General features: G+C 32.0%; 1 protein-coding gene across 3 annotated transcripts; it reads left to right on the top strand.

Moving 5' to 3' along the window:
* LOC106074714 (dolichyl-diphosphooligosaccharide--protein glycosyltransferase subunit 2-like) lies at window positions 1-19,033 on the top strand. 3 transcript variants are annotated; one of them, XM_056015492.1, is made up of 20 exons: window positions 1-153; window positions 4,452-4,645; window positions 5,118-5,213; window positions 6,176-6,284; window positions 6,415-6,478; window positions 6,648-6,762; window positions 9,002-9,091; window positions 9,180-9,287; window positions 9,469-9,537; window positions 9,809-9,936; window positions 10,041-10,158; window positions 10,903-10,994; window positions 11,502-11,706; window positions 11,898-12,002; window positions 12,945-13,028; window positions 13,194-13,289; window positions 13,400-13,475; window positions 13,596-13,725; window positions 16,823-16,852; window positions 18,017-19,033. In XM_056015492.1, the coding sequence occupies exons 1-19, from the start codon at window positions 144-146 to the stop codon at window positions 16,845-16,847; spliced, it is 1,914 nt and encodes a 637-aa protein (XP_055871467.1). In that variant the 5' UTR covers window positions 1-143; the 3' UTR covers window positions 16,848-16,852; window positions 18,017-19,033. The 3 variants fall into 3 exon arrangements, with proteins under 3 accessions (XP_055871467.1, XP_055871466.1, XP_013090993.2); XM_056015491.1 differs by lacking the exon at window positions 16,823-16,852 and adding an exon at window positions 16,604-16,690; XM_013235539.2 differs by lacking the exon at window positions 16,823-16,852.
* The last annotated feature ends 4,535 nt before the right edge of the window (window positions 19,034-23,568 follow it).

The following is a 23,568-nucleotide window of genomic DNA, read 5'->3' as shown; positions in this document are numbered from 1 at the left end:
AAAAAAAATAAAGAAATATAAAAAATGCATTTCTGTTTGTAATAGCATTATATTTTTCACAATTATTTCTGTTCAATTATATTGAAAGTATTTATTGAAATATTTTGGATATTCGATTACGTTCATTTCCAACGTCAATAAACATGGCGAAAGGTAGGCTTATTTTCGAAAAGCTAGAAGAAATTTACTTTAAATTGTATACTTTTCTTAATTATAAATGTGCCATATTACCTAATCATGTACTTAAGTGGCAGAGTATTGTCTGTACATGTTTATTTTAAATTTATAATTCTAGATCTAGTCCATATTTCGTTAAACTCAACACGATTCAATGCCACACAAGCAAAACCAAAAAAAAAAAAAAAAAATCTACATCTAGATCTATGATTCATGATTGTATGAATAGTCAACCGGCTTCTTCTTATTTCTTTGCCTTTGCATGTTCATAGGAGAAGAAGTAGAATTCTAGATCTATTACTAGACCCATAGAATACTATAGATCTAGATTCTAGATATCTAGTAGTAAGTCTGTAAGTATCTAGGAGATAAGTAGATTTACTAGATTAGATCTAAAATATTCTAAAAGTGTAAAATTAAAAATAAAGTAAAAAATACTAAAAAAATCTAAACTCTAAACTTAAAACTAGACTAGTTACCAGTTACTAGAGCTAGTCATTGATTAAAATTAATTTTATTCTAGTCTAGACGAGTAGAGTCTAGATTCTATTCTAGAGTAGTCAGTAAGCTCTTATAAAATTATATTCCGAACAGCTCATCAAATTCTCATTTGCCGAATTTAAATCATAGATTTAATAATACCTATAAGATTTGTCCTGTTCAGGGAACATGAATTATTAGAACACAGAACACCCCCTTTTTTTATTTTCTTTAACAGCTGCCTGGTTGTGCGGTTTGCACACTGGACTGTCGTTCAGATTTATCGATGGTCCAGGGTTCAAACCCTGCCCGCTCCCATCCCCCCGTCGCCCGGGAGGTTTGGACTAGGAAGTAATTATCTTCGACTCTGAAGGAACATCCGAAACATGTAAAACATTTTTTGTTTACAGCTAACAGTATAAATGTGATTGGAATATCTTTCTATAGATGAGTGGAACCTTTTTGATCATATGTCCATCAGCCTACAATCAAACAGACTCATAATCTAGCCCTCATCCCTTATATGAATGTGAGTTGCCGGTGGAGGTTAAAACAATAGCTTTACATACATGGTTACCGAGAATCTAAAAAACTTATCTAAAATTGGACAGTCCCAGAACATCTTTGCTCCAAACTTAAAAGCAAATGAAGTACAAACTAAATAAGCCATGCGCTCAGCGAATGAGAATTTGATGAGGTGTTCAGAATAAAAGAGCTTACTCTAGATCTAAAATTATAGTTTTTTAGATCTAGATGTTTAGTAATCTAGATGAAGGTGGTCAACCACCTTCAAGAACTTTTTTGTATTTCTCATATTTTTACAATAATTGTGTTTAAAGTAAAGTCTGGATAAACGTTATTGAAGAACAGAAAATTGTTTGCTAAATTGTCCCCACTGGTTTTTTTTTTTTTGGGTTAAATTGGTCAAAATTATGAGCTTGTTGTAAATGTTTTTTTTTCTGTAACTATAATAGTTAGAGTGTTCCACATTTTAATACTTAATTATGTAACATGGTAACAGAAGCATTTTTGAAAAGAATGTCAGGTTATGGATTTAAAAAATTAAATTGAAACCTTATTATTTCTTTGCGGCTGTTAAATTGTATCAAATTCGCTAATGTCTCCATTTCTTGGCTTAATTTTAAAATTTTGCTCTGTTTCTATGTAGTATATATGTATATACAGTGATGGAAATTTTCAGAATTCCGAAAATTTCTTCTGGTCCGATTTTCTAACAAAAAATCCAAAATTTTCCCAGACATTTATAAAAAAAAAATAAAGGTTAAAAATCCAATTTCTTTTTTCAATTTTTTTTTAATGAAAAAAAAAATCCGATTTTATTTATTTTTCAATTTTCGGAAGAATGTGAAATAAGATTTGATTTGTTTTGAACATCTGGTCTTTTAACACAGTTAAAGTTCTATTTTTTAAAAATCTTGTGTTATTGTATTATCTTATAAGTCTACACCTAGATCTAGGTCTGGAGTGACTAGAGTGGTTTGAATCAGTCTAGATAGATATATATTCTAGATAAGATATCTAGATCTAGTTTCTTAAATTTGAATACTTTTGATCTAGATTATCTATTCTAGTTCTAAGCAGAGCGTCTAGATTTCAATGTCAATGGCTGCTTAGATGGCTTAGTCATTAGTTAGTGCTTGCCAGCTTTTGAAAAGTATCGGAGTTGAGAATATCATTATGCCTGGCCGCTATGCGTTTTGAATTTTTACTCTGTTATTACGATGTCCCCTAGAATTTTCTAATTTGAACCCTGCCTTCTGACTTCCATGAGTTCATTTGGGATTAGATTTAGTCATCTAGATCTATTATAAGATCTAGATCTAGAGAGGCCTACCGGTCATCTATGTAGATGTAGGCCTACTTTACAAAGTTTACATGACTATAGTGTGTTACTGAGTATAAGTCTGATAAAATATATTTATATAATAGTAATATATTGGATCTAGAGGCACTAGAGATCTAGATCCAATTTATTAGATTTAAGTAGAGATCTAGATTATAGATAGATCTATTCCTAGATCTATAGTGATAAATATATATTAAAGTTTTTTCTAATTAATAACTAATCATTACTAATGCTTTAAAATCCCAGTGTGGTAGAGATCCACTTCTTGTAAACAACTTGTATTAGCATGAAAAAGAGTCACATTAGGAAGCCTCAATATGCAGTTTTATTGCTAAACATTATCTTCCTCTAAGCATAGCTCCTCATCTGGTTGTTCTTGCTTTTAAGAACTCTGGCAGAGATTCAGCAGCTTTCTCTCAATTGCTTTTCAAGCATTTTTTGGTGGACTTCATGTTTAATAAACAGTTTCTCCTGTATGAAATTAAATAATCAGTGAAACAAACAGAAGTGTAGCTCATACTTTTGAAATATTTCCAAAACTCAAACATGTTTTAATTTTCAAACACATTAACTCTTTATAGTTGTTTGAGAGACAAGTTGTTATAATGCCAGTCAAGCAGTTATCTATTATAGAATGCTCTGTGACCAGGTACCTGGACCCAGATATAAAGCATCTCTGCAAAAAAACTTTCTCCTCTCATCTATATACATATAGTGCCTCGCATGCATTTTGTGTGAATTTGTGCAGTAAAGCTTATGCAGTGTAATTATTATGTAATACAAATTATTTAAAGAAAATATTAAATAAAATGATTCTACATAATTTAAAACAATTCAGCAATATCTTTTTTTAAGTCGCAGCGACATGCCAGTTCAAAAACGCAAGTGTACAAAATTTCCTAAAATTTTTTCAAAGTGTTCCCATCACTGTTTATATAATATAATATATATATATGTACAAAATTTCCTAAAATTTTTTCAAAGTGTTCCCATCACTTTTTATATAATATAATATATATATTTAAACACATTAACAAAGTGACACCAGGACATAAATAAAAGATAATATTAACAGAAATTATATATCATTTTTATTTATAATATCAATAGCAATTTAATGTATTTTTTAAAAAATATGAGGTGACAACAAGACATAAAAGAAAGAATATTTATATATATATATAGAGAGAGAAAGTGTACCCTTTTTTTTTACTTACAAAGACTCTATCCCCCCCCCCCCCCTTTTTCTGCTGTGGTCCAACCATTTTTTATGGAGAAAAAAAAAAGCCTTATACTGGTATTGAATGAAGACTAATTACAAATGATTTTCTATCAAAAGAGGCAGGATGCAGGGCTAAACATTTACAGATTTTCCATATTCAAATCACACCTGGACCATATGCATAAATATTAATTTAAATAATTTGCATTATTTAAGGAATAAATAAATATTGTAACAAAGTGGAAATCACAACAATTACAATATAGACTGGAAGATCAATTTCAGAACTTATTGAATAGACTTGAACTGATCTGACCCTAATATATGCACAATTTGTCTCCCTTTTTTTAGCATTTAAAAGACTTATGTCACAATGACAAGTCTTAAAAGTTTTTTGCTGGTCTGTCAGGTTTGTTTACAGATGGACTGGTCATGGTCTTGTATTAAATTTTTGTCTTTAGTCTTGAATAGTACTTTGTTTTCTTTGCTCTACATTGGAAAGTCTGCACTCTTGACAGTATGCACATTGACCATAACAGCTAGTGTATCAAATTATTGCTTGTATTTAATAGTTAATGGGTTAGGATGAAAGCACATGTCACAAGCAACTGTTATTATTTTTTTTTATTATTATTATAGTTACCTTCTGTTATCCCCACCTTATTACTAAAAATTTATGTATTTATGATTTTAATTTGATTTCAGTTTTATCAATTATTGGAGTATTAGCTATTGCTGTTGTTGGTCAAGCTTTGACCCCATCATCATTTTTGACCACAATAGACCAAAATAGGCTGAAAGCAGTTTTTGAAGCAGCTTCACCATACAGTGACACACAGGCTGCACATTATTCTATCTTGGGTCTGAAACTCTTAGGTGCCACTATTCCTAATGCTCAGGTAGGGATGGAGCATAAACTACATATGTTATTTGTAAATTAATAGTGCAGTTGTTTAAAACTAGGATTATCCTACATGGACCCACTGTGTCTTTCCATAACCATTTAGAAAATGGCCATAAAATGATTGTCCTTTCATTAGGCTTGTTCTTAAAAGATCACAAAATATTTGAAATAGTTTTCTTTTTGTAAGCAAATAACTACTATCTGTACAATTCTGCAATCTGCCTTCATCCTCTTCCTCAAAGACAATGTGTTATTTTTGTACTTTGACCACATGCTAAATCTATATTAAATTCTGTTGTAAATATATCTTTGTAAAGCAACATTTTCTAAATATTGTTTCAATTAAGATTCCCTCTCCAAAGTATGCAAAAGAGGTGCAAATGATGTAAAATATTAGTATAAGTTTTTAAATATTGTGCCTGGAGGTATTGTGTTTAAAATGTGATTTTTGTTTCTTTATGCAACAGGATGCCTGTAAAGATATATCGAAGTTATTAGATGGAACAAATGTAGCCTCTATATATTATGGGGCCACAGCTGCTGAAGCATTGGGAAACTGTAAAGTAAGGTCTAAATTTTTAAAGATTTTTTTATTTAAAAAAATCATTGATTTATTTAAAAGCCTGTACCTGTATAGCTTCTTTCCTCTCTCTCCCCCCCCCCCTTTCCGCCCATTCATAAAAAAAAATGCTAATTTATTATTAAGCCCATGCCGCTTTATCTAAGACGCAGACAGATATAAATATTTAATAGTGTCACAAATGTGTTTTAACATATAATATAGCATCATGTAGAAAACAAATAGCGTTTTGAGGTTGTTTGGCACATCAGCACACTTTAGGCCATGTTGTGCCCGTAATCCCTAAACGGTTACTCTTCCTTCGTACCACAAGAGCTAAGTTTTATTTAGTTAAGTCATAAAAAACAAGGTCTATTCACGGTTAAAATAGTAAAGGTAGTAAAAATTTAATAATTTTAACAAATCTTTTGTAAATATTATATGTTCACAATTTCACAAATCAAATCTTCGTAGACAACCCCACCTCCCGGACAAAGCCCAGTACTTTCCCGGGGTCGACACTATCGAACAGTGTCCTTAGGTTGTGCACTCTAAAAAACCTCCCCCTGATATCCTGGTATCTGGGGCAATCAATGAGGATATGTTCCACGGTGAGACGAGAGTCACAGTACTCACAAAGTGGGGGGGGGGGGCCTCTCTCTTCAGCACAAAGGAGTGCGTGATGTAGGTGTGGCCAATCCTAAGTCTGGACTTTGTCGTGCTTCCACGCCTTAGATGTGGGCCGCCACCTGACATCTGCCACAATCTGTCTGAGTTTGTTGTGGGTCTCAGCTTCCAACTGATCCTGCCACTCTCGATAGGAAAATTTAAATATGTTAAAGCTATTGCCATATGAGAAATCATCTTTCTTAACTTTGTCTTATTTTTATTAATAGCATATAATCTAACATTTTATAAAAGTTAACATAAGCTTGTCAACATCAACATTTTTGTTTAAACTCTAAGATTGAAGTGCCTGAGTTTAAGAAAACTTTAACAGATGCTATTAAAGAAGATTCCAGTGTACAGGATATAACATTTGCTTTTCTGGCACTTAAAAGTTTAGGTCTTCCAGGTAAACAGATTTTTTTGGATTTTATACAATTATTAGTCTGAACACCCACCCCCCACCCTCCCACCCCCAAAAAATTGGAACAATAGTAGTATAGTAATAATAAAAAACTCCTATATATGTCAATTACCAGCTGATGATAATGCTGTCAGTAAGGCCTTACTTGCTGCGCTAAATACAGATGATTCACCATCAAGGTATCTATCCTTCTTATTGTTTAGTCTTGGTCTTTTTTTCTTCTTCTTTTAACTAAGCTTAAGATTTAATAAATAAACGGCAACAAAGAAACTATTTCTACGCACCTATAGACTAGTCATTATATTGAAGTCAGAATATCATTTTATTTCTATGCTTTTATCTTTTCAGTCATGGCTATGCATTTTTAGCAGCATCTCAGCTGACTGGAGATATTAGTAAATTTGTTGATAATATTGAAGATGTAGTAGCCCAGGCAGATGAAGTAGATGACAAGTATTTACAAGTATGAGCATAATATTTCTTTTTTTTATAATTGTTATGATAATAAGTAATGATTTTTTAGAATACATTTCTTTTGTTTATTGTGAACTGAGGTCAATTCTTTAATAATTATTTCTAAGACCTTTTGATAATATTTCAAAATTAAAATATTACTTTAAAGCTTTTATAAATATCTCAAAGTAATAGTTAATTTTTTTATTCCTAAAAAAACAACAAATATTTCCTTTTTGTTTAACTCTTTCAGTGCGAATTATTTTGATAGAAAAAATTGAGTTTTCTGGAATAAAAACAAATTTTCAAGGAGGGTAGAGTTACTAAAACAACCATAACTTTTTATTAAATAATCTAACATATTTTATTTTATAGGAAAATGAATGGGCTACAAAAGTAAAATAAATCTAATAAATTATTTTACAAAAATTTTTGTTCATTAATTTTAAACTGAGTATGGAAAAAGAAAATATTTAAAAAAATCGATCTACTGAACGTTTTAAACTTTTCATGAAACATTTAATCCATAAATATTAAAAATCACAATACTTAACACATTTAATTACTTTAAATTTCATAAAAAATGAACAAATGCACTAAGAAATTGTATTTTTTACATTTTTCGGGTCCCTAGAAATAAACCAAAAAAAGAGGAACCATTAACATAATGTTGTCTTTTTTTTTAAACGTGTTGGTCAGACCTGCGTATTCGTTACGCAAAATCTCCCAAAAATGACAGTCAGTACCCAAATACGCCTTTCATATCTTTTTTTTTTCCCCTCTCTTGACTAGCTTACGAGTGGTCACGGAGGTCACGCTAAGCCGTCCTGTTGGGGAGGGGGGCAGAAAAGGTGCGGGAACACATTGTGTCCAGATCTATATGTTGATTGGTTCTTAAAAGCAATTAGATTTAGTCTAGAAATGAAGAACGCGAGAGTGAGGGAGTGGCGGGTTGGTACCGTCAGTTAGCTGATACACCAACGTGACTTTTTTTTTTGTAAGTTCATTACTAGAAATTAATTATGTTGAATCCCTGATTCCCGTATTCATTTGTATAGAAAAAAATATCGAAGTGCTATTGATTCAAAACACATTGAGTGACATTGTAGGTATCTAGTCTAGATCTAGATTTGGATTCTTGATGTAGAATCTAGATAACTTGTTATACAGGAATAGATCTAGCTAGTCATTACGTTATGTCATGATTCTCTACATTACTTTACAATCTAGATCCAATTTAGTTATAGTATGATTTAGAATTTAGATTGACTAGATCTAGATCGATAACATCTACTACCATCTAGTCTAGATCTAGACTAGATTCTTAGTCTTAGTATAGAATAGATCAAGGATGAAGATAGGCCTACGAAAGTTTGGAGTAGAGTAGACCTACGTTTGTAGCAGATGAGCCCAGATCTAGAGTAGATTATATTCATTATATAGACATAAATCCAGATCTAGTGTAGATATCATCTCTATTGTCGTATTGATCTAGATTTAGATTGTAGTTCTAATCATGACATCTAGATCTAATATTATATAATATATATGACAAAATAGTGGATCGCATAAGTGTTACACATTCTGGTGCCAAAATACGCATTTTAATCATCAGCGTTACACATTTGGACTTTTTTTGGTAGGCAGGTCTGGTGTTGGTACTGCATCATATTTACTATCAAAACAAAGAACAATCACTCCCACATCTGGGGAAAAAAAAGAAGAGAGAAATAAAAAGTTTAACATAAAAAAGATTGTGAAATAAATACTATAAACCAAGTTACTCGCTGAGAGTAACGCCACACTCACCAGCGCCAGCAAAGTTATTCGCTGAGAGTAATACCGCACTGAAAGAGTTAAGGGCTTCTGATATTTTACATTTCTGAGTATATTCACAATCATTCCACAAGCATATATTTAATACTGGATAATCACAAATTTTCCACAGCACCAAAGAAAAATTAAAGTGGATAGTACTTTTCAGTTGAATTGTGCACTTTTCTATATTGCAGATTTTCTTTACTTTGTATTAATGTTGTTGGAATTGTTTTTGTTCATAAGTATGCCCTTTAATCACACATGTTAGCATCCCAAATAAACAAAGAAATATGTGTAGAAATGATCAGGAGCTTAACTATTCCCTGTTCATTGATTGGTTCAGCCCTGTTTTTTTTTTAACATTCTCTCTTTAAATCAGTACTGGTTTACATTTTAACATTGCATTTTGTTTTTCTTTTTTAAATGTGCAGTTTGAAGGTGGTCTTTTTGCTACAGCTCTAGTTGTGGACAGTGCTTATAAATTGGCTGAGAAAAACAATAAAGCTCCAACAATAGCTCAGGTGTGCATTTTAGTACTTTATAGTTATTAATTTGTAATGTTCACAATATTTTATTTTTAATTACGCTTTTCTTTACAATTTTTTGCAGGATAAAGTTCTGAAGTTTGCCAACTATTTCCTTAGCCGTAGACATGTTCATCAACTTAAATCAGCATACTACTTCCTCTCTGCTATCAAGACATTGACCACCAATAAAGTAATTCATTTAATCCAATTCATTTTTTTTTTTAAATGTTTTTTAAGGCAGCATACTTAGCTTAAATTAAAATAGGTCTTGGATATAAGCAAAATGTTTAGGGGGGGGGGGAGGTATTTACAAATGTGATAAGAGTAATAAAGTGCATAACACTAATTCTGTATATTTTTTTCCCTTTCAGTTCCATGTACCAGTTGCTGTTACTCTAGCTAGTCCAGTTGCTGTAACACAGACTGAGCCATCAGTCAGAGTATGTTTATCATTAATATTTGTATTCATATTTTCAGCTCAATTACTTTGACATAAGTTGTTGAAATCATCAGCTTGCTAAAAATTCAATGTGTAAATAAAATATTAAAATTCTAACTATTTTGATTATGTCACATTTATTTAATTTATTGTCTCTTGTATTTAGTATGCATAGTAAATTAGTAAATAGTAAAATGGACAGTGCTCTTAGCATAAATAAGAATTGTACAAATTATTAATTTAAAAAAAAATAACACTTTTTTTTAATGTAGGTTCAAGTGACAGACCTTTTGGGTGGTAACCTAGGAGAAATGACTGTGACAGCTGACAGTGCCAGACATTTGGAAGATGGAGCAGTTGTTCTTAGCAAAAAGCAGTTCAGCCCTTCATCTGCTGACAAGTGAGTGCTACTTTAAACTAATGAGAAATCCCTCTTTTTATTGAAGAACATTTTTTTTTTCAAATCATTTCTTTCAAATAATCCTACTTTTGTTTTGTTATTAGATCCATTTTTGAACTAAATTTCCTTGAAGCTAAGCCAGCAAAAGGTTTCTACAAGCTAACAATCAGTGTTGCCCCTAAAAAAGCTGATCCTAGACTTATTGGAACAACTGGTGCTGAAGTAAGCTTGTTTTTTTGTTCTAATTGATTGTATTAACCCAAATCAAATCATGGTGTAAATGGTTTATTATACTTTTGATACTCAGGTTAAAATGCAGCTTTTAATTTATATTAAAATTGGTAGGCATTGCTTGGGTGTGTGCATCCTGTTGTCTGAAGAAATAATAATTTTCATAGTAATCAGACTGAATGAGATCTTTCCAGTACAGAAATAGAAAAATTTAAGTAAATATATGATATGAAATGCACAGTATGAGTTAAATAAAATAATTGATTTTCTAAGAAACACCTGTCAACCAATCAACTTAACTTCAAACTGAATTTTCTCATTACATGGTGCTGACTCTATAAATATATGATGTTATACTGACTTCTTTCTTTCACAATTTCATGGTGATTTTCTCTAGCTTTTTCGTGACTGTCTTTTAATCTTGTTCCATTTTCTGGTCGTGTGATTAATTATGTTCATACTTTCATGCTGTAGTCAATTCTCATTAAATACAATGAAGTACAACTAGGTTACTATGTGACACATGGTTACTAATTCACCATCAAAATACCAAGCAATGGGAGATATCATCTATAATGTTGTTTTTGTTTTACTTAGGATTTAGTTTAGATATGTGTCTGTATTTTAATTCTCTTAAAATAATACATGTTTAATAACAGAGAAAAGTATTGTTAGATTGTACTGGTATTTAAAAAAATGCATTTAAACACATTTTGTAAATTTACTTATATTCAGGTGGAAGTAAAAGTGACAACTAAAATTTCAATAGAGAATGTTGAAATAGGAGTTGCAGACAAAGACCAGGCCACAGCTGCTCGCACAACTAGGTCAGTCTCTTATCTTACAATACAAAGTTTGTCAGTTTATGAAGTCTGGTTTTAAACATTTAAACAATTTTTTTATTGTGTTTAACATAATCTCATAGTGTCAACCATTGATATTCTCATTTTGCTGTAATATTATTGTTTCTTTGACATGCTCCTATGCAAAATTCCCCATTATTGCTTTGCTTATTTTTGTATAGATTTCTCTATTTTGAGGGAGAGTTAAAATTATTTTTTTTCAAAGTGAACTTTCCCTCAGGTAAATGGAAGTCTTTGGTGCAAAGTAAAGTGTAAAGTTTACCTTTTTAAAACCAACAGTTTACAAGGATGTTCTGTGGCCAGCTGTCTGGTAGAGCATCAAAGATGTACAAAATGTGTTATTATATTCTTGGTCATAACTGTTAGATCTAACTTGATATTTTCCATTATAGCTAAGTATTACTCAATAGGCCCTATGTCAAGTCTCAAAAAGTTCATAATTATTAACAAATCTCTACAACTCATTTCCAGGCTAGTACATCCCAACAAAGCTGCTTCAGTTATTGAGGCAGACTATCACCAGAAAATCGTGATGAAGTTTCAGTTGAAGGACAAGGCCACTGGCCAACTCATGACTGCTCATCAGGCATTTGTTCGCCTGACCAACACTGAAACCAAGCAAGAAATTATTTTTGTCACTGAGGCTGATAACACTTTGACTAGCAAGTTCGATTTGGTCAGTTTAGTGCAAGAGTAATTTTTTTTTTTGGTTACATGCACAAAATAAATGTACTTTTTGCAGGCACAATTTATTAAAATTTAGAAATATATCTGTTCATTCTAGCATAAATTGTGTTGTGTTCAGATTATTTTTACTATCACAGCTCAATCTGATTTAGGAATAAAAAAATATCAATACTTTTACAGGATGTTGGCAGCAGTGCTAAAGAGTTTGCCTCTGTGTCTGGTAAATACAACATGGAACTCATCATTGGTGATGCTGTTATTGAGAATCCATTTTCTTGGCTTGTTGTAAGTTGTTGCTTTTTTTTTTAAATTAATTTTTATTTTTCATTTGCCTAAGTAACTTCACCATTCTGCCGACATAATTAACTGTCCTATTTCCTAGAACCAGTTATAGCAGTTAAACTATCTTTGCGAAGAGAAGTTCTATCATCTTAGAGTTGAATTAGAGTTTTATTTCTTACTTATTGGATCACATACGCTAGTTACAGTATTTACTTTTTCTATTTTATTTTTTACTTTGAAAACATTTTAATGCATGCCACAAAAATAAGATGTAATCATGTAAACCCTTTTCAGAATTAGTTTGATCAGTAAATAGCACACTTTTTCTCTTAGTAAATTATTATACACACTGAACACTAGTAACTCACATGGCTAGTCTAAAAAGTCAATTTTTAGTGTACAGTTTGTTTTGCCTAGTAGTAATGGTTTCTGCCCAAGAATTAAATAATCCCTGGTGCTGTTATTCATTTATGATTAATATATGTATGTATCATTTGTTTCAGCACCTAGCTTCAACTCTATGTTTACATTTTAAAAATTTAGCAATGATAAATAAATTGTGAAGCTTAAAAAAAAATTACATTATAATTTTCAGTATTTTATTATATGTTTTCACATATAACATAGGATGCATATGTAATGCCTTAATTTTAGATAGTGTCGTTATTTAACAAAATGTGCAGATATAAATTATATTTCAAATTTTAATTTAAAAAATAACGAAGATTTTCCAACTAGCCCTGTAAAGTCTAGCAAACAAACAAAATTGCTTGACCTGCATTTCAAATCACAGGGCACCTTTTATTATGTTGGTATGGTTAAGCTTTGCAAAGGATAATAAAAAAAAATATATTTATATATATATTTAAAGAAACAAAAAATAATAATTCTAGTTAATGAGCTATGGCTTAGTGGCATTATATGTGATGTTTTTTTGTTTCCCAGGCTGATGTATCAATTACTTTCCCTGAATCTGGAGATGTCCCTGCTGACTCATCCAGTCAATATGCTAAGAAGCCAGAAATTAAGGTTAGGATGTATTATAAAGTAGTGAGATACTTGATACAATTGTAGCACTACAATATATTTGTTATGAAGGGTGATGTATAAGTTGTTAAGCATTTTAAAAAAGATAAAAAAGTTTACAGTTTTGGTCTCCATGAAGTATTTACTTTAACATTTATACTTTTGCAGCACAAATTTAATGAACCAGAGAAGCGTCCACCAGCTACAGTGTCTATTGCATTCACAGCTTTAGTTTTGTTACCACTTCTGATTTTACTAGTCCTGGTAGGTTGATTCTATTTAATATAGACAGTGAAATACTACAAAGGTTTCATTTCAATTTTGTCTTAATTCAAGTATACAGTTTTAACTTAGAGTTATAATTTTTGTTACAGTGGATAAGGATTGGAGTAAACATCTCCAACTTCCCCCTTTCTCTTAGTGCTGTAGGGTTCCATATTTGCCTTGGAGGTGAGCATTTCAAATACCAATGTTATAACCAAGCTTTGTAGAAATATATTGATAACATTAAGAATGATTGTCATAAAGCGTTAAGTAAAGTGATAATACTTCTCGTTTTTTTTTTTTCAGCCATCTTTGGCCTGTATTACTGCTATTGGACTCAGCTGAACATGTTCCAAACACTTCGCTGGTTGGGTGTTATAGCTGTTCCGACATTTTTCTTTGGAAATCGTTTATTAAGTGCTTTAGCATCTAAAAGGTGAGCATTATTAACTTATTCTCTTGTGCATGACTTACTGGAGGGTGATGTTAAGTTTTGTGAATCTGTTGTAACATTCACTCATAGTAGAGACTTTGAGGTTAAAAAAAAAGTTGTTGTTTTTTTTTTTCAATTCCTTAGAGCTCTATTAGACTATTATTTAAAACCTGTTTCTCACTAACATTGGCTTGAACATGCATTTGTTAGCAATAATAAAATAATAATTTCTTGAGATGTATTTAGCATCCCCCTTTTTTATACTTTTACAATTGAATGCTTTAGATACTAATACTAAACTGATTACAGAGGGTACAAGCTATTTTTTTAAAACAAATTTCAAATGCTTTAAATAATGTTCTTTAATTTGGACTCCTTTCAAGCTGCTTCATATATTGGTTAAGACTAATATTTTAATCTGTGAATTATTTTGTATATTTTTACTACTATATGTAGTAGATTTAATTGTTTGATTAATTGTTAGACTATAAACACTTTCCCCATCCAAGTTTGATGATGATACATTTTTCAGGTTAAAATTTTCAATTTCTAATGTGAAAATAATTTTATTAATAAAAACAAATATAATTTGATACCTTATATTATTCTTATCATATCTGATGAACACCTACCAAATCAAAACTTATTTAGTTCAGTCTGCTTTTTTTTTTTTTTTAAGCTGTGTATTATTTTGAAGGTTTGATGAGCATTAGCATAGCTATATAGTTACAATTACAAAGCAAAATGGCTATTTTCATTTTGAAAAATCAGGAATAAGTGTATAGTATATACGTAATGTAATGTTCCTCTTTCAGACCTTGCGATTTATTAGGGCAGATGATGTTAATGAGGGTGTCATGGTCAGCACGACCAACTGACTTTAATTTCTTCCAACTAATGTCAGGTACCCATTGGAAATGGGTGGACACAGAGGTGTGCCCTGTAGATCCCAAAATTAAAAATCCCAGTCTTCACAACGATTCAAACCCAGGATCCCTCGGTTTGAAAGCCAAGCACTTTACCACTCAGCCACCACACCTCCAAATATTTATATTTATATATATATATAGCCATATTTTGCCAGCGGGTCTTAATTTGTGTATCACTGTCGATATAGTCACTGAGAGTGTTTTGTAAACAATAAAACGAAATATTAATGTTATAAATAAAGCGAATGCGTGAATTTAAAAAAAGTATGAATGGAGCTATTAAAATAGCTAATTAACCTAAATCCATTTTTTCAAATAAACATTTGCTTGAAGGCCTACATATACTTGATTAAAATATGAGATGAATAGACTTTATTTTGTATGTTCATGTGTTAAAGTAGGCCTATAAAGTAGATCTATCATCTTTGAATAAGATCTTGAGTTAGAGATAGATCTAGACTAATCGAGAGTTAAATATTGGCTTGGATAGAGTTCATTCTGTGCAAGTGTGGAGGCTTCTCTTTGCGCATGCGTGGCCTTTCTTTGTTAGATGTACGCGACTCATGAATGGAACTATTAAAATATATGTAAACACGGCTTCGCAGCTATAGCAAACAAATGTATGAAAAATGCTTTAGAAAAACACATTTAAATGTTAATTTGATTAAAATATGAAATGAATGGACTATAATTAGTATGTTCATGTATTAAAGTATAAAACTATCTTTGCGAAGAGAAGTTCTATCATCTTAGAGTTGAATTAGAGTTTTAGATCTAGGAATAGAGAGATGTGTAACATTTCGGGTATTTTCTAATGAAAGAATGTACGTCAGGAATTCTAAATTCGCAGATATAAGGAAAGAATTTATGTAAAAATGCTTTTGAAACACAAATTTGAAGGTTAATTTTATTAAATAATGAAATCAATAGACTATATTTTGTATTTTCATGTGTCAAAGTAAAAAACTATCTGTGCAAAGTGTAGTTTTAAAAACTAGATGTAGATCCTTTCGATTTATACATGGTAAACATGGCCTAGATCGATGAAATTATAATACTTTCATAAGTTGGTTAACTTTTTTTTTTTTACGGTCTTAAGTTTGTTTTAGGGCTACATACACTACGGTCCCAGTTAGTACCCATGGAACATTTCTGCCAAGTTTTATCAAGATTGGTCAAACGGCTTTGATTTCTATTCATAACATACATTCATACATACGCCCTTACATTCTACTTTATAGTATAGATTTATATATATATATATATAAAAATATGTATGTCGATGCAATGATAAAATTGATGTTTCAATTTTATTTCATGCTAGTAAAGAAATTGTTTTAACAGAGAGATGGTTAGAAGTTTGTGTGTTTATTTCAACTATAATCATTATTTACTATGCATCCTCCAGTGAAGGTGTACAATATAAATATCCCTACCCACAACTTCTTTGGCCTTACAATAATATAAAACATTAAGAATACAATCTATCTCCAAAACCTTCTTCTTAATACATGCATTAGCTACATTAGTTTTGACCCATTCAATCTCAAGTTGACTTGATTTGCTTGTCTGTCAGGATTCTGAAGCTCATGCTGTAGTTTGTAATCGGTTTTATATACATTTTCTATTTACTCCTCAATTTTTTGCTTTATCGATTTTCAAGTTTTAGTCCTAGAGTTAAAATTAAGAAAAAGATATATACAAGAAAACTTGTAATCAAAGAACTGTGATATGTAGACTTGGGTGGGGGTGGGGGCTGAGTTCTAAGGTATTATTGAATGGGGAAAATGCTTGTATACGCATGTATTTCTTCTATCATCAAAGTTTGCTGATTAAAAAAAAATAAGTACCGGTAAATTGTGTGTGTGTGATAATCTCAAGATCTAGTACGTTATCTTTACATTAAAGTTTAAGAATCCCCTACTCTAAATCATATTACTATTGTATGCCAGGTTGAAGCTACCAGCCATTATATCCACTCATACCATAGTGGTCAAACCTGTAAATCAGTCAAACAAACATAAAAAAAAAGAGGGAATGTAAGTTGAACTGTGCACATTCCTTCAAGAGATGTTTTCATCAGTATTCTGTTTTATTTTGTTTTATATATTTTTAAAATGTTTCTTGTTTTAATTCCTTTTCTTTCATTGTTTATAACATTGTTGTTTTAGACAACCTTCAAAGAAAAAGAAGTAATGGTCGTAAGTGTTACTACAATATAAAAAAAAAAAAGGAAATAAAGGATGGGGTGGCTCTTTTTATACCACATAATGATGCTTTGCTATATGGCTTGTTATTTTACATTTTTACAGATTCTGATATGAAATAATGAGTACTCCACCATGCCATGTTTTAATTTTATGTAACTGCCTTGCTCTTGATTGGGATGCTTGCTTTTCTTTTTAAATTATTTTTTTATAAACTGACTTTGAAACATATCATTTTTATCTAAATAATTTTATTATAGAAGACGAATACAGCTTTATTTTATGTGTGCAACCAATTTTAAGATGAACACCAACTCCTAATTGTACTTCTTTAAATATACCCTACATGTATACTACTACGGTAGAATATAAGCAATATAGCATTTAAATTCTGATACAGTCAAGGGATTAAAAATTTAACTGACTGATTAAACCCTAATCTTTGGTATAAATACACAATATGAAGGTTATTAGAAACTAGCACATAGGCTTCATTATTTACACACTATGTGATTCATTTTAATGAGACAAGCTCTGCAGTTTCAAAATATTTTTTGGAGCAGTCAGTCCTATATAGTTTTACTATCTCAACATGGAAAAAAAGAAAAGCCACTCCATATATAGTATATACAGAAATGTTATTTGGTTTGAGCTCTTGGAATGATTAGATACAAAAATATTGTTTTCTTTAATTTTTTTTTTTTACTTTTGTATAAAGACTTCATTAAGGGAATCAATTAAATTTAGATGCTCTATGGTGATTTTAGAAATAAAAGGATAGAATAGTTTAAAGCTAAGTGTTATGAAGCAACCAATAAAGAATAGGTTATATCAATATATATGTAGGTGAATAGGATCTTTGAACATTTTATCATCACCCTTTGAATTATTTTTTTTTTTTTTAAATCAAATTTATATAGACACTTTTGATTTTATGTTATCTTTAATATTATTTATTTAAGAATCCATGTTGATATCCTTATTGTTGCATGAATGTAAGATATTTTGTACCATTTTATTAATATTTGTACACACATTTATACCATACATTTTAAATATTTCTACCATAGATTCTAAGATGCTAAAAAATATTTATAAAAAATAGAGTAATGTTACATTTAAATTATTTTTAAAAAATTTTTGTTTATTTTTCTCCAGTGCAAAACATGCTTGACAAGTGAATTAATTCTATCATCAACATCACACCAACAGATTTGTTTGCAGAGTGATTTAACACCTGACCTCATCTCATTGATCCAATAGTTTCAGTTTGAATAGAATGTGGTTTAGTTTAGTGTTAGTGAATCTGATAGTAATGTAGTATGTCAATGTATTAATACATACAAATGTAAGGCAAACATATACTCAACATACATATATATGTATATGTTGAGTATATCATTACAGTGGTATCACATTATTATAGTTACCTGACTGATAATTTATATTTTTGGTTGATTCAATAACTAGTTGGTTAAATGCTACCTATTTGATCTGGTTTGTATAAGCTTTATGAAAACTATTGCTGATACATATTTTTAATGATTTCATTATGTTTATTTTCTATAAGTGTTTTGCAATCTGAGTTACATTTACTTTTCAGTAATAAAAAAAAAGTGTGTGTGTGCATGTTTAATAGAGTGAGATGAAATAGTGAAGTATTTTTCAAAATGAAGACCTTGTTGAAAGTTTGCTCTGAGAAAAATAAAAGGCTGAGAAATGCTGTTATGTGAATGGAAACAATTGGTTCATATTTTGGAGAACAATCTTGAGGTTTCTGTTCTAGTAAATAGGACTGACTCTTGATACATTCTTGAAAAATTGTTGTTAAGTCTTTTATTCTTGTGATGCACAAAATATAAACCTGAGTCTGTATCGCTGTAAGCAGCTTAAGGGCATTTCATCACTCTGCAAATAAATTTCCATACTGTATTATTTAAATAATGATAATAAACAAAAAAAAGTATGCAGTTATTTTGAATACATATATTTTGATCTGCACAGTACCAGTTGTTGACAGCAGAGTTGTTTTATGTATGTGTGTGTATGTTGAAGTCTGAAGAATTAACTTTTTGTGATAATTCTGCAGGCTAGATGTATTTTTTAAACAATTGCTTGTTGTTTCTCCTCATATTAGTTGTTACGTTTCAATAAATGTATTTTATGTTATTTAAATAGTGCTCTTTGGTTGGTTATTTTAAATCATTACGTACTGTTGTTTGTCAGTGTTAAGTTTTTTCACAAAAAATCTATCACTTGGTCAAAGTTATTTCAAGGAAGATATGTAATACATAATAAAAAGACAACTTATAATGATTAGTTACACATTTTTGCACATCTACATCATTTAGCCACCAAAATAAGTTGAAAGACCTAAGGGGCCATATTATTTTTGATTAAAATATGAAGGGAAAAAAAAAAAATCAATTTTACTTTTCAAATGGCTGATTTTGTCAATGTGTCATGTATTTCAAATAATATTCGATTCTGCAATTTTGCTTTGTCTTGTTCAGCTATTGTATTGACAATTGCCATATAAACATCATCATTTTTGACTTGCGATGTCCAAAAAGAAAAAAATCTTTCTATAGAGATTTCCTCTAGGTCATTCTAGACACAAATGATAAAAATTTCTATATGACCAGGTTATTCATGAAGTCAAACTTCTTGTTTTGAAAGTCAATTAGGATATAAACTGAAGAATTGAATATTATTGTAAGAAAATAGAGAAAAAGAACATAAAAATGTAAAGCAATTTTTTTTCTAACCATAGACTCAACAATAAAAGAAGAAATGAATTGACCATAGCATTCTCCAATCAAGCGAAATATGAACCAGTTAAAGTTTACTCTTAACATAGCATATAAGAAGAAAATATGTTGTGATTATTATTTGAATTCCAGCCCTAGATTATTACTTCCAGTTCCTAGGTCAAATTGACTAGATCTAGGTTTATTCCTGTCACCCCCTTACACACTATATTCAAAATTTGATTTCATAAAATTAGGCCTACATTTTCTTGGCAAACAACAAAAACATGTCCACAGTCTGGGTTTTAAAAAGAGGAACTGCAAAAAGAATTATTTGTAATATGTATCGTAATATATCGTTGTAAGATCGTATTGAAAGAAACGTCTGAACTTGTACGATTAAAGCATCATTGTGTACAGCAAGCGTCTATACACAAAAGGCGTCACGATGGTTGGCCCTACGTCATTCGGAAGAAATTTGACCTTCTGACGTAAGAAGACGGCTAGACTCTTAGTGAAGAAATGTTGAATTGTCTTCTTTAAAAGAACGTTTCGTGTCGAATTTATTGCAGAAAGGCCCTAAACTTTGAGGATGAAACTATGTAACTAGACTTAATAATTTAATTTTTAAACATTGGTAGCTTAATAATGCCCCTCCCCTTTTATTTTTCCGGATCCGCCAGTGGGATACACAACTTGTCTCCTCTCTCTACTCACTTACTGGCCCAATATCATCCTTTGCTGCACCACGCAGCTCTGCTGTATCATAGCTAAAAGCCTTACTATTATGCCTACATAATCTATGACGGGAATTTTGAGCAAGATCGGTCTTTGACGGCCAACTAGATTAAAAGGGCAACTTGGCAGACTGCAACAACTGGATGGGGCATTACTCTCCTCTCTGTCCCAGGCAAAGTTTTCAGCACTGTTTTGTTGAGGCGACTTCAACAGTCTGTAGATGAGACTCAGAGAGCAAGCAGGCTTCCGAAGAGGCAGATCATGTGCAGAACAGATCTTCGCTCTACGAAATATCATAGAACAAAGTCTTGAGTACCAACAACGGCTAACGATCAATTTCGTAGACTTTAAGAAAGCCTTTGAAAGGGTCCACCGAAAATCACTATAGAAAATAGAGAATATGGCATGGGCGTAGCCAGGATTTTTTTCGGGGGGGGGGGGGAGAACCCCGCGAAAAAAAATATATGTATGTATGTATGTGTGTGTGTACATTATCTTTATTACATTCTGACCCTTTATTCTTTCGGAACACGTTTATTGTGCCCTAGAATAGGTTCTTCCATGAGTTAGTGGAAAAATTGTTGACTCCCAGCCATTACTAGCAATGGAGTCTGGGGTAGCGCCAGGAGCTCCACCCAGCGCGGGGCGGAGCCCCGCCGCCAAAAGCACTATTTCTGGTATTGAATGCCAACAAAATGCATATTCTGAGGTATCTACAGTGCATTTTCCTGCTATTAAAAAGTCTTATTTCAAAAACCTAGTGTGCTTTCCTTACTGAATTAGACCCTCCCGCGCCGTTCGGTGCATTTGCGGTCAAGCTGTTTCCACAAAATCTGTCACTGGTAATGTCTGAATCCTCTTCCCACCTGCTCTGAGAACCTCCATGAATGTGTGGCGCCAAGTTGTACTAGGATGTCATCCCATTTGTTATTATGCGTCATTCATTTTGTCGGGGTCGACTTCCAGTTCGGCACAGGATTTCCTTGATTTAGACCCGATCTCTATAACTGACTCCTAAAATTTGTCTTAGCCATCTTTGTTGAGCCACATTTAGTCTTTTTCAATTTCGGCAAATGACTATTCATTGCACTTTATTAATGGAGCCCCGCCATTGAAGAAATGTGTAACCTCTCGTGAATACGCTCTTGCAATTAGGTGACTGTAGTTTGCTTTAGATTTTATATTGAAAAGGGAAGTTTTATCGTCAAAATCATCTGTTTAGGGTTTTAAACTAAAACATCTCAGGACGTTGTGTTTTTTTTTAAATTCAAAACCCTATTTAGCTTCGATCATAGAATTTGGTAACTGTAGTTTAAATTGCTTTAGAATAATATTGAAGACAGAGGTTTTCCACCTCAAAACGCACTGTAGGGGGATTTTAAACTCAAAACCATCTGAAGGAGAGGAGTTTAAACTCAAAATCCCCAATTGGCTTGGCTATGCTGAAATAATTTTAGTGTGTAATTTGCTTTTTTTTTTATATTGAAGAGGTATTTTTTAGCATCAAACCTTTCTGAAGGGGGATTTAAACTCAAAACCCCTTTTAGCAAAGCTCATAGCATTTTGAGTGCGTAATTTGCTTTTTTTTTTACATTGAAGATGTATTTTTTAGCTTCAAATCCCGCTGGCGGGGGTTTAATCTCATAAACCCTTTGGCTACGCTCATAGATTTTAGATTCAGATTTTTTTTTTATTGAAGATGTATTTTTTAGCTTCAAACTCCACTGTAGGGGAGTTTAAACTTAAAACTGAGTCAAAACCCATTTAGCTACCCATTTTGAGTGCATAATTTGCTTTGTTTTTTCATATTGAAGAGGGGGTTTATCGTAAATTTTGGAGGGGGTTTTAAAATCAAAATCTTCCTTAACTGTGCTCTAGGAATTTGGGGATAGCCGTTTGCATTTTCTTTTTGTTTTGTTTTAAAGTAGAGGGGGATTTAACTGCAAAAACCCCTGGTAGGGGGTTTTAAACTCAACCCCCCACCGGTAGGGGTTTTAAATCAAAACCCCCTTGGCTGCGCTGGTGCAAGTGATGGTTTAGTATTAAAATCTCACCTAAAATAAACAAAAGCAAAGTAAAAAATCAGTCACAAAAGTTCGTCTCCCCCCCCCCCCCGTGGGGGGATTTCATTTGGGGGGGGGGTTCAACCCTGGCTACGCCCATGGAATATGGCATCCCAGAAAAATTCGTCCAGATCCAACGATACCTATACAGTCAGTCTAGTTGCTGCATTAAAACAGAAGAAGAAACAACCGAGTTTTTTAGCATCGAGACAGGTGTGAAACGGGTGCATCTTATCTCCCTTCCTTTTCCTCCTAGCCATCGACTACATAATGAAGAGAACAATGAACCAGACTGCCTTTGGTATTCCATGGCGTGAACAAAATAGAATAACGGACTTGGACTTTGCTGATGACGTTGCACCACTCGGGGCTACAAATAAAGGCATACAAGAAATGACGGAGAGCCTAGACAGAGAAGCACCCAAAATTGACCTCCGCATAAACTTAGATAAGACCAAAATTTTGCAAGTGGGATATAAGGCAAAGGGTGCCCCCATCAGACTTGGCGAGTCAAAGCTTGAAGAGCTGGACAAGTTCACTTACCTTGGCAGCATCATAACAAAGGATGGGGATGCCTACCATGATGTAGCGTGCCGAATAGGAAAGGCAGGGAGCATTTTCCAAAGGCTGCAGCCTATTTGGACAAACCAAGCCATTGGGCTCGAGACAAAAATACACCCTCCCAATTGCAACATATGCATGTGAGACATGGAAATCATTTGTCAAAATTGAGGAAAGGCTAAATGTGGCTCAACAAAAATGGCTGAGACGGATTTTGGGAGTCAGTTACACAGATCGGGTCTCAAACAAGGAAATCCTTTGCCGAACTGGGAGTCGAACGCTTAGTGAGGTTGTGGCAGAGCGTCGCATGAGGTTTGCGGGACATGTTCTACGATAAAATGAACTACGTAGGCTATACCATTAGTTGCAATGACATGGAGGCCAATACGAGCAAAAGAGAAGAAATCTTTTTTTTTCTATTAGATCTACATCTGCATCGAATATATAATAGAATGTGTTTGCGTAGATCTAACATGTATGCCTTTATAAGGTTTATAGAGTCTATCTACGTAGCTTATTTTTGTGTTACCTATACATTTAGACTAGAGTGTAGAAAATAATACTGTCCTTGAACTTGACCCCAAGGAAAGGTTATCAC

Source organism: Biomphalaria glabrata, chromosome 17 (assembly GCF_947242115.1).
Source record: "Biomphalaria glabrata chromosome 17, xgBioGlab47.1, whole genome shotgun sequence".
Lineage (NCBI taxonomy): Eukaryota > Metazoa > Mollusca > Gastropoda > Planorbidae > Biomphalaria > Biomphalaria glabrata.
The sequence above is the reverse complement of the archived record's forward strand: the minus strand, read 5'-3'. Positions and strand labels throughout refer to the sequence as shown.

Coding starts and splice junctions, on each gene's coding strand:
- LOC106074714 (XM_056015491.1), top strand. Junction 5,214..6,175: donor AAGCATTGGGAAACTGTAAA/GTAAGGTCTAAA, acceptor TTAAACTCTAAG/ATTGAAGTGCCTGAGTTTAA. Junction 9,937..10,040: donor AGCCCTTCATCTGCTGACAA/GTGAGTGCTACT, acceptor TTTTGTTATTAG/ATCCATTTTTGAACTAAATT.